Raw genomic sequence first — 11636 nt, forward strand, 5'->3', positions numbered from 1 at the left:
TGTGTGTGTGTGTGTGTGTGTGTGTGTGTGTGTGTGTGTGTGTGTGTGTGAGACGTGTTTGCAGGCAGGGAACTGGGTGTCCTGTTCTATCATTCTCAACTTTATCCCCCAAGACAGTCTCCGCTGAACCCGGCACTAGGGTGACAGACAGAAAACCAGACTAGGAGAATTCTGGAAAGAGGAAAGTCAGAGATGCAGTCACCAGCCAGATGCAGTGGAAGCCTGATACGAATGCCTCACTGATAAAAGGTACCAGGCCATATGGGTAAACATAGACAAGAATTATGGATTAATTTAAGTTGTAAGAGCTAGTTAGTAATAAGCCTGAACAATAGATCAAACAGTTTATAATTAATATAAACCTCTGTGTGTTTCTTGGGAACTAAATCGTTGTGGGACTGGGCAGGACAGGAACTTCTTTCTACACCCCTCAGGATGGGGTTACAGCAGGGAGTGATGTATATGACTTGGGATATTCAGGGTAGGCTTTGATGATAAGTGATATTTGAAGCAAGAGTTAAAGACATTTTAAGCCGTTGGTCAAGAGGATTCCTGGGGAAGAGTACTCCGGGCAGAGGAGAGAACATGCAAAGGTCCTGAGGCAGGCAGTGAGCAGATGCATCTGGGGACACTGGGGACATGGGGGGGGGCTGAGTAGACAACAGCAGGGATTGAGGCCGGAGAGCTGATGAGAGCCAGAATGTGGCAGGCCTCTGTGCTGTCATCCAGATTTCCCTCAGCAACACAGGAGCCATGCAGTGTCAGGGCAGTGGAGGGCCTAGATGGTTCCCAAGTGAGCACAAATCTGAAACCAGTGACTTCCCTTTTACAATGTCCTGTTGAAGGCAGCCACATGTGGAGGCCAGAATAGATGTCAGGTGTCGTTGCCAATTGCTCTCCACCTTAACTTTTGAGGCAGGGTCTCTCGCTTAACCTAGAACTCAGCAATTTGGCTATACTGGCTGGTATGAGACCCCAGGTCCCCCTGCCCCTGCTTTCCTAGTGTTCGTGTTGCAGGCACTCACTGTTGAATCTGTCCTTTAACGTGGAGATTAAACTCTGAGCTTCACATATACAGCAAATGCTTTGCTGACTGAACCATCCCCCAGACCCTTCCCTTGGTCTGTTTTTGCTGTAAACACCCCTATCTGTCTGTTGCATACATGGAGGGCCCCACTTCTGACTCATTCCCTGATGCTTCCCTCATTACAACTTGCAATTATTTTCTAGAACTTTGTTTTGTCTGCACACCTGGGCCAAATGCACTCAGACGTGGGTGGCGTAAATTGCGCCAGTAGCTCCCATCAGCCTCTGTCTGCAGCCCACTACACCACCGGCAAAAAGGAACACAGAAAAGGGGCTGTATTGCAAACAGAAACTCAGGGCTCGTCCCTCCAACTTCCCCAAACCCTACAATAAAGTGTGTACCTCTAAGTCACTCAGTGTAAATTCCATACCCACCACTGCTCCCCAAACTGACTGTAAGCTACCTGCAGATACGCAGCATGTTTGAAAACCAGCACACACACACACACACACACACACACACACACACACACACACACACCCCAACTTTATTCCTAATGCCCAGTGTGGCCTCCAGCAGCCAGGGTGCAATCTACATTTGTGTTGAGCAAGGGAAATCAAGTCCATGCAGGAAGGATACCCCAGAGGTATGAACTGATATGTTTTGCCTCAATTAGAGTAAAGAGGGGGTGTGTTGTCTTGGAAGAAAAGGAGGTAAACTCAGCTACGTGGTCTTCAGACAGAGAAGGAAGGGTTCCAAGAGCCATAGCAGTGTCCTGGGTACTGTATCAACAGCCAAGTCAAACTCCGGTTTTCACCATCAGTGACCAAGGATGCTACAATCACCTAGAAAGCTCTCTGCTCTCTCCTGGATTAGATAGGCCGCAGCCCACAAAAGGGATGGGATCATTTCAGCACCGTGAGTGGACAGTGCACCTGAATGCAGCATCTGCTCACCTTAGCCAGCTGCGTCTGGAGTTTGTTCTTCATGTCTGTCTCCTCCGAGATGCGAGCACTGAAGGCCAGGTTGGTGTTGGTGAACTGCCTCCACATCTGGTCTGACAAGGTTTCGAACAGGTGTTCTGCCTCCTCTCGCAGCCGGATGGAGTTGGCCCGCATGTTCTGAGAGTGTCTAATGTTGTCATTACTGAACTTGGCCCAGGTTTCAGGAACAGAGACCCTGAAAAGTTCAAAGGCAGCTGAAGTCAGGTGGGGAACTGGGGAGCTGCTATCAGGCAGGTCTTGGAGACCTCAGCATTCAGGGGATCCCCAGCCTTGGCGTGTGGGTCTTTGTTGTTCCTGTGCACTGAGGGTAAACCTAATGCTGACTCTTATCCTTCCAGGAACCCCCACACATGACCTCAATGACCACAAATGGCCCCAAGGCCAGAGGAACACGTCTATTTCCTGTTGAGGACAGCTGCCCAAATCCATCCCTCATTTTACAGGGACACCAAAAGGAGCCAGGAGGGGTTCCAGCATTTTCAATAAGGCACTCAAAAGTGGATGGGACAGGTGGTGGTCCTGCTAGGAGCTTTTGCCCTCCTGCCTCCACTAAAGATGTAACCAGGCCAAGAAGCAGTCAGTAGGGCCCAGACTGGCTCAGGGGCCCCCAGCTCAATGACAGGCATGTGGCTAGGCCACTAACTCACCTGTTCACTCAACAGGCATGGGGTTTAGCTAGTGGTTTTTTGTTTTATTTATTTGTGTTGCTTTCTGGTTTTTGTTTTAGCAGTAGCAGTACAGAGCATCACACATGCTAGGCAGGCATTTTGCTGCTGAGTCACATCCCTGTCCTAAGCATCATGCTGTTAGAGTCCACCATGGGCCACACCTTATTCTAAGTACCAGCAGTGAAGCTGTAAGAATGAGAGCATCCAGGTCCTTGGGGCAACTCCTAGGGGCGCTCACACACTCAGGTGTGAGCCTGGGAGGAAGTTAGATGCAGTTGATAGTGAGGCAGCCAGGTCTGCATCAGCTACTGAGATATAAAAACATCACATGGAAACTTCCAGAAATAAGCAATTCCTAAGTTTTATTTAATTTATAAACACTTTTTTATTGCATTCCATTTGTGGGTTGGTCCAGCGTGGGCATATGCGTGTGGTCAGAGGACAGTCTGCAGACACTGGCTCTCTCCTTCCACAGTGGGATCCCAGAGATCAGATTCAGGTCATCAGGCTTACTGGCAGGAGTGTCACACCAAGCCACCTCAGTGGCCCCAATTCGTAAGCTTTAAATGACTTTCACTACAAAATATTGTGATTATTCTATTCTATTAGTGGTTGTTGTTAACCTTTGCTTGTGCCTCGCTTACACGCCAACACTTATCATAAGTATGTATGAATGTATTGAAAAACAGCTGTTTAGCCAGGTGTGCTGGTGCACACCTTTGACCCAGTACTTCAGAGGCAGAAGCAGGCAGATCTCTGTGAATTCAAAGCCAGCCTGGTCTACAAAGTGAGTTCCAGGACATCGGGGCTGTTACAGAAAAAAACACTGTTTTGGAAAAAGAAAAGAAAAAAGAAAGAAAAACAGTCGTCGTGGTGGTACATCTGGAATCCTAAGAGGCTGAGAAGGAAGAATTGTGAGTTGTCTCAAAAAGACCAAAATCAAAAACTGAACAAGAACCTATCATACGTAGCACTTGGTCTCCCTGCATTTCCAGGTGTGAGGAGGTGTGTGAGAGAACATGACCCATGAATCTTCAAGGGCTGGACTGGGAGACCCCGTCTCCATAAACCAACCAAACTGCAAACTCCCCATGAGCATATGCTAAGAGAATGCCCCCCTGCCCAATGAGACCGAATCATTGTCTCCACCAGCAGATGCCATGCCCCTGGAGCAGGCAGTTGAGAGATCCCCAAAGAAAACAGCCGCCTCATCTCCCTCTCCTGGGGGAAGCCATCAAACGTGACTTGTCTCCCCATAGGTGGTGCACCTCACTATCAGGGGTGTACTTCCCTGGGGCCCATTCCTCTTAGGGCAGAAGGGAGGGCAGGCTTCGATGCAGAGGCAGGAAATTGTCATTGGCAAAACACCTAGACTCACAGCTCAGGTGTGCCGACTGCTGTGTGAGTTTAGGCCAATTGCTTTATTGCTCTGGGCGCTGGTTTCATAAAATGGGGACAATTATAGCACCTGTGCCCAGACACACACCTTGTCAAGTGATTGTTATTCATAAGATGCTGCATGCTAAGTTCTCAACACAAAGTCTAACATAGCAACTGTCACCATCACCCGTCCCCACCAGCAGCACTGTGATTATCACCATCGTCATCATCATAACCGTCGTCATCACCTCTGTTAACCCAAGCTGCTGAGAGCTGCACTGACCCTACAATCCGTCAGTCACTGGACGCCCTCTCTTTACTTGGCCTCAAGCCTGGAAAACAGAGTCCCGAGTTTGCACATCTGGGGAGCAATTATCGGCCACAAAGAGCAACTCTTGAGAGTGCAGTAGGACGAAGGTAAAGCAGCCGTTCCCAGTATGAGCAGATTTACAGCCAGGCTTAGGGGAGGCGTTTGTAGGGGTGCAGGGACCCCTTGGTGTCCCTGTGCAGATGGGCAACTGTGCCTACAGGAGCAAAGCCCGAATTCCTGCCTCACTATTCCAAGGCCTCAACCCAGCTGGAAAGAGGAGGGAAGTCCCCAGAAAGTGGCGTTCCAGAAATCCCAAAATGGTACCTTACTATTTGACTAAAATCCAGATGATGACGCTAGGCATAGTCCACAGAGCCTATCCAGGGGCTTCTTCCCTTCCTGTCTTTCTTTTCTCTTCCTTCCCTCCTTTCCCTCCTCCCCTTTGTTCTTTCATTACGTAAATACCTATGGTGAACATAATGCCCAATACAATTCTGTCTGCTAGAGATGAAACACAGTGTAGAGCAGAGCCAGGATGGACCCCACCCTCTTGCCTGCACCCAGAGCATCTCTCTCCCACCCTTTCTCCTCAGACCCCAGCTCATGGACAAAGAAAGCATGTATCATTCTATCTGACCCTCCATGATATGGTGGCATGCCCTCCAGAATGCCATGCATACAAGAGGCCTCGGTGCTACTCACAGCTGCCAGGGTGAAAAAATTATGCTGCACAATTGCACACAATCAACATCAGGCATTCCTGTCGAACACTGTGTTCTGTGTCCCCACATCCTGTGTCCATCTTTTCTTCCTCACAGTAACCCAAGAAAGTACACACTATTTCTCCCCATGGTGCTGATACAGAAATGTGGCCCCAGAGAGTTTAACCTGCTTTAACTCACCCACAGTGTGCACACAGAGGCTGGAACACAGCAAGCCCAGGCAGCCTGGCTGTACGTGCATGTGTGTATGTAGTGCAGAGAACTAAAGTTGGGTTTTATACCTGCTAGGCAAGTTCTGAGACTTATTTCCAGCCCTGAAGAACCTATTCTCTCCCACAAACCCAAGTGCTGGTGGACCTTGCTGTGTTGGGAGCTATTTGGCCTAGTTTCGGGCTGGTATATGACTGCTGTTCTAACAGGTCTCGAGATGAGGCAAAGTTCACAGGACAGTCTCACTCGGTGAGGACCAGCAGATGCCAGGACAGCGCAGGAGACTGCTGGGACCGCGTGGCCTGCACGCTCTCTTGTCTCCCATCATAGTAATGATTCTCTTGGTGATTTTAGTGTCATTTTATCAATCATGCATGGGACAGGCGTGCTCATTCCTGGAAATCCCATTTTTCCTTGAATACTTCCCCCTAAAATTCTTTGTGAGTTGATGCTTCTCGGGTTTCTCGTCTGGGGATGACAGCTGCCACTTCAGACCTCGGGAGGTGTTCTGATTCAGTGCTGACAGAATGGAAGGCAGATCACCCCTATTTCTCTAACTATGTTTTGGACGAGATCGTTGGTCTTGAAAATATGTGCTTAATATATCACCTCTAGTTTTGTAAAGACAGGATGGATCTGGCTCGGTATTTGGCCTAGCTAGCATGATGATAAGTGTTGTTTTGGACTTAAAGATGTTTTGATGTAAAAGTTGGGGAAAAACATATTTAACTTTTTTTGTTGTTGTTGTTTGCTGAGGTTAATGTTGGAGAAAGAAAAACTTGTTTGTTAGTATGGAAAAACATGTTTGTTTTGATGTATCAGTAAAGACGGTTGGAGCAATTCGGGGACAGTCACTTGTGTGAAGCTCATCTGGTGGTCGGCACTTCATTTCTTCATGCTGAGGCCCCTTCCCCATCTCAAGTCCTGCAGCTGGACCGTGGCACTACTAAACAGAACTCCTGCTCCTACTGGTGACAGCCATCATGTTTTACGCTTTGGCGTAACTGCCAATGGAGGCATTTCCAGCATGCCCTACCACTGTGGCAGTGGCCCTGGGACTCTCAGCTGAGCCAATCACATGATTTGTACCTTAGGAAGGGTGGAACAAGGATGCAAAGATGGCAATGTGACGTGTACCCAGTGCCTCCCACCCAAGGCCCCACACACAGCAAGTGGGTGCAGAACCAGGGCCGCAGGGCAGGCACACAGATCCCCAGGACACACACCCGGATCTCCCCTCCCTTGTTCCCTCTGACTGCCAGAACCTTCTGCTTGACTCTGGTGCTCCCTTACAGACTTCCAGTAAATTCTTATCTTAACCACTAGCCAGACTAAGATCCCGCCCCTTGCAACAGAGGATTCCATTGAAAGACCACTTGACTGGCACACAACAGCCTTCCCTTTACTCCCATTGGACCTGGTCAGAGACAAGGAGAGAGAGCTGGGTACATACGTTCCGTCAAACTTCTCCATGCCGTGGAAGAAGCTGATGGCGTCGGATGTATTTCTCAGGTTAAAACACCCCTCATCAATACACTGGGCCGAGGTCTTGTCCTCGATGTCCCGCTCTAGGGCATGTTGAGCATCCCGATTATCTCTGTAGGAAGAAGCACTGTGTGGTCACCCAGCATCCTCCACCCACAGCCATCATCGTGCATCAGGTGCAAACCCAGTCCTCAGACTCGCAGGAAAGAGTTGCCCAGAGGCTGCTCAGCTCTGTTCCCCCTTGGTGTCAACACCTCCTACTCAGAGCCACTAGGATTCTCTCCAGGACGAACACACCTGCTGCCTGAAAACAGAGATGGCCAGACCCACAGGACGGCTCCGGAGGAAAAAGAGCTGCAACTCAAGCGTGTTGGCCTGAGTCTGATCTGCCAAGTCACAATGGAAGAGAGAACTGATTCCTGAAGCTGTCCTCTGGTTTCCAAATGGCATGCAAGTATATGCGTGTACACACACACACACACACACACACACACACACACACACACACAAATAAAATACAAATTGGGGGGAAAATGAGCCAGCATTTACTATAAATGGCCAGGCAATGTGGTGCATGCCTTTAATCCCAGCACTGGGGAGGCAGAGGCAGGAGGATCTCTGTGAGTTCAAGGCCAGTCTGGTCAACAGAGCAAGTTCCAGGACAGCTGGGGCTACCCAGAGAAATCCTGTCTTGGAAAACAAAAACAAACAGAAAGGCCAAGTAGTCAATGCCTCAGGCTCTGAGTGGTATGATATCTCAGTTGCATCCACTCAACCAGCCACAGAGAATATGTAGGTTCCTGGCATGGCTTTGTTTTGGTAGTAAAAACACTCACCAGAGAACGTGAGTTCAGTTCCCAGCACCCACAGGCAGCTCACATCATCTGTAGCTCCAGTTCCATGAGATCCGATGCCTTCTTGGGCCTCTGAAGACACCAGGCACACACCTGTACACACAGGCAAACACTCATGCACACAGAATAAAAATAAGTCTTAAAACATCCCTGTATTTCTAAGAACAGATGGCAGGTCAGATTTAGAAGATTCCGAGCCATCTTTGGACAAAGTCTGTGTGGAGCCACTTCTATCACAAACATACCACTGTGAAACGGAAGACGGTTCTCAACACCAGCGTTAGCGCGTAGAGAAAGCCCTGCCTTCAAGTTGCTTGAATTGTATAATTAAATGTAGCCATCATGGTAATGGGAACTGTGGGGACTCTAAAAAGACAGGACATAGTACAGTGGAGGAGTCATCAACTCAGGCAGAGGGAGCAAAACCTGAGGCCACCTGAGTCTGAGCTGCTGTCTGAGCCAGGCGCTCATATCAAGCAGGAAACGGCACTATGGACAAAGCTGCAGAGGTGATCTCCAGTTAACGCAAACGCAGAAAAGCTAGAAATAACCAGATGTTCAGGGACTGGGGACCAGCTGAGATCAGGGTCTGGGGAGGAAGGGGCTGCTGGGTGTAGAGGGGACAAGGGGTGGGGCAGGGACTTGAGCCTGGACTGCTGGAATCGGAGCTAAGCTTGGCCAAGGCTCCAAACTGCTGGCAACTACTTTCACAATTCTCACCAAGTACCAAGTACCTGCTCCTTTGCTTACTTTTCCTGTCTTTTCAAATGACATATAAAGTAGCAATGAATGCATTTGAAAGGGGAAATTCAGATTCTGGTCCTTAAAGGAAAACAGTAACTCTCGGCTATTAATAGAAGGTTGTTTCAGACCTAAATATACCAAGTAGACACTCCTTAGTTCTCATCTAAGAAACCTCTAAACCTGAACCTCTTCCTGTGTTCTGTGTTGAGCGAAGGTGAGTTCTTGCTAATAACATGCAGACACCCCACCAGGACCCACCCTGGGACCTTGCATATTGAGCCAGGATAGCAAAGTAGGGCTTGTCTTAGTTGGTGAACTGTGGTGTAACGAAAGCCAGAAGGTAACAGGTCAGAGCACGGGGGTCAGCGGAACCTCAGAGCAGCTGGTACCAGTGCTTGCTGCTGCTGAGGACAAGGGAGAGGCCTCTGTTTGCCTTTATGGCATACCTCACCCTGCTGTCAGCCCACCAGAAAGGGCCTAAGCTTGGCTCCTCCCCAGTCAAGAGGAACCTTTTCTATTCTTTTGGGGTGCCCATACCACAAGAACACCCCTCTTCCTGGAAGCAAATCTCAGTCCTGGCCCAGAAAGTCACAAGCCCTCATCTGTGACCACCTGAGCAGGTTAATGTTGGAGCCTTTCAGCAAGCTAGGTCTGAGTATCCCCACGCCGTAGGCCACCCTGCTGGCCATCTCAAGAAGGGCAGCCCTGGCTGTGCCCTCTGCGACAAGAACAAGCAAAGAAGAAAAACCAGCCGAGCGGCGTGCCCCTGGACAGGGAAGGGTAAATGCCAAGCGCCAGCACCATGGGAAGAAGCCGTCTCATGGGAGCCGAGGGGCCCCAAACCTGGCAAAGCGCAGAGCTCCCTTTAATTACACAAGAGGCCCCTGGCTTGGCACGATGCCAGTTTACATCATGGTCTAAGAACAAAAGCTGGTGCCTTTTGAAGACTCCCTGCTCAAGCGTCCACCAACACCCTTCCAGAGATGTCCCATTCCCTTGCCCTATTGCCTAATGTCACCAGGAACTTCTCTTCCCAAGTTCAGACCTGGCCTGGGGAAGCCAAAGCTAAGTCAGGTGTCGGGAGGTTGGTGCCTTCTGTCGGGCCAACACAGTTGGGAATGAGCTAGCTCCGGCGAGCAGATGAGCGTCCCAGGACACACTCCCACCTTTCCCAGCCCACAGAGCTGGTAGTAAACATCTGACAGAATGCAAGGACCTCAATAGTTACTCAGAGACACGTGGATCCATCTGGCTGTTCCCCAGAAATCTGGGGAACCCACAAGCGATTCTGAAGGAGAAAGATCTCTTACCGCATCTGGAAATCGACTCGTTTAGCTAATTTTCTCATCTGATCTTGGCAACATTTTAGTAAATCTACTTCCTGAAATGAAAAAAAGAATGTCAGAAAGAGCTGGCATGGTTGGAAATTTACCGGTCCAAGCTTTCGTGCAGGAGCCCCGTGGCGGGAAACACCAGAGTGGGGATCCCAGGACCACTGAAGCTAAGAGTAGATGGTAGCAGCCTTGAATTCAAAATCCTCCTGCCTCAACCTCCCTAGTGCTGGGGTTGTAAGCATGTGCCACCATACCTAGGTTTCTTAGTTTTCCTTCTGCTTTCCTCCCTTCTTCCCTCTCCCTCTCTTCTCTCATTTCCCCCCTCCCTCCCTCCCTTCCTCCCTCCCTCCCTTCCTCCCTCCCTCCCTTCCTTCCTTCTATCCTTCCTTCCTTCCTTCCTTCCTTCTTTCCTTTTTCTTTCCTTTCTCCCCCTCCGTTCCTCTTTCCTTTCTCTCTCTTTTCTCTCTTCCACTCCCCTCTCTCGTGAGCTAGGCAGGCAATTCTACCACTGAGCTATCTTATCCCCTCTTCTTATTTTGAAACAGGAGCTCAGTGATTTGCCCAGTCTAGCCTTAAAGTTATGTTATAGCCCATGTAGGCCTTGGCTTAGTGATCCTCCAGCCTCAACTGCCTGAGTAGCTGATATTACAGGCATGTGACACTATATCTGGCTTATTTTTATATACTTAAAAATTAAAATAAAATTTAGCACCAACTATGTGCAGAGTACTCACAGATTATTTTTCATTAAATTAAACCCACATCTGAATTGGTATACATTTACAGTATATAGTATATGCTTAATAAATACTATCTTTATGAGTACCATTTGTCTAGCATATATGAAGCCTTCAGTTGTATTCCCAGCACTGTATAAATTATATGTGATTGTGCATGTATGTAATCTCAGCACTCAGAAGGTAGAAGCAGGAGAATTAGGGTTCAAGGTCATTTTCAGCTACACAGTGATCTTGAGGATAGCTTGGGGTACCTGAGACCCTGCTTAAATGAGCAAAAATAAATATACATGGTCTTTTCTATTATCATCATGGTGCCATCCTTATGGTCATTTTGAAAATAATAAGATTGAGATCAAATACTTCCATTCTATTTCTGCTTCTCCCCATCCCTACACGAGGACACCAGTGTCCACTAGTGTTCTCTGAGCCGTAAGTCCACGGGGACATCACATGTGACATCTGCTCCAGACAGGCCACTCAGAACCTTTTGACTAGTCAGCTGTTATCTCACCCATTCCCAGGTGGCACCTTACCCGAATAAGGTTTTTCTCAACGTTGTCATGGACAAGGTCTATTCCGATCCTTTTCTCCCGATTGTACAGACATTCCAGGGCTACCTATTAAAGCAATGGGAAAGAGTGTGTCCTGTGGAAGCCTGAGTAGAACCTGAGTGTAGGTGAGTCAGAACCTATGCCTTGTCTGCTCTGTTCTGTGAGGTACCTGGGTGTCCCATGGGGCCTCATCATTGTGCTTGTGTGCTTGTGCAAGCCCATGTATTCAAATCAGGACAAGGATGTGTCCTGGGAAGTAGTATAATTGGGAGGGAACCTGTGATGCTTCACCTTGAACTCACCTTGATAGGGCTAAGAAACATCTAAAAATCAGGTGGGTATCATAGATAGATAATAGATTACAGATAAATGATAGATGTATAAGATAGATATTGATGATGAAGATAGATTAGATTGATAGGTAGGTAAATAGATTAGATAGATAGATAAATAGATAGATGATAGATAGATAGATAGATAGATAGATAGATAGATAGATAGATAGATGATAGATAGATAAGACAGATAGATAGATAGATAGATAGATAGATAGATAGATAGATAGATAGATAGATAGATAGATAGATAGATAGATGGATGGATGGAT

The 11636-nt window shown here is 48.2% G+C and overlaps 1 protein-coding gene across 1 annotated transcript in view; it reads right to left on the reverse strand.

Annotated features, from left to right (window-relative positions):
• Positions 1–11636, reverse strand: part of Tekt5 (tektin 5) — a 35412-nt gene that overhangs the window by 15106 nt on the left and 8670 nt on the right. Inside the window, exons 2-5 of the mRNA XM_005349298.2 lie at positions 11012–11095; positions 9715–9785; positions 6775–6918; positions 1984–2206 (exon numbers count right to left, since the gene is read on the reverse strand). Coding sequence (XP_005349355.1) covers positions 1984–2206; positions 6775–6918; positions 9715–9785; positions 11012–11095 — 522 coding nt within the window. The remainder of the gene's footprint in view (positions 1–1983; positions 2207–6774; positions 6919–9714; positions 9786–11011; positions 11096–11636) is intronic.

Source organism: Microtus ochrogaster, chromosome 7 (genome assembly GCF_000317375.1).
Source record: "Microtus ochrogaster isolate Prairie Vole_2 chromosome 7, MicOch1.0, whole genome shotgun sequence".
NCBI lineage: Eukaryota > Metazoa > Chordata > Mammalia > Rodentia > Cricetidae > Microtus > Microtus ochrogaster.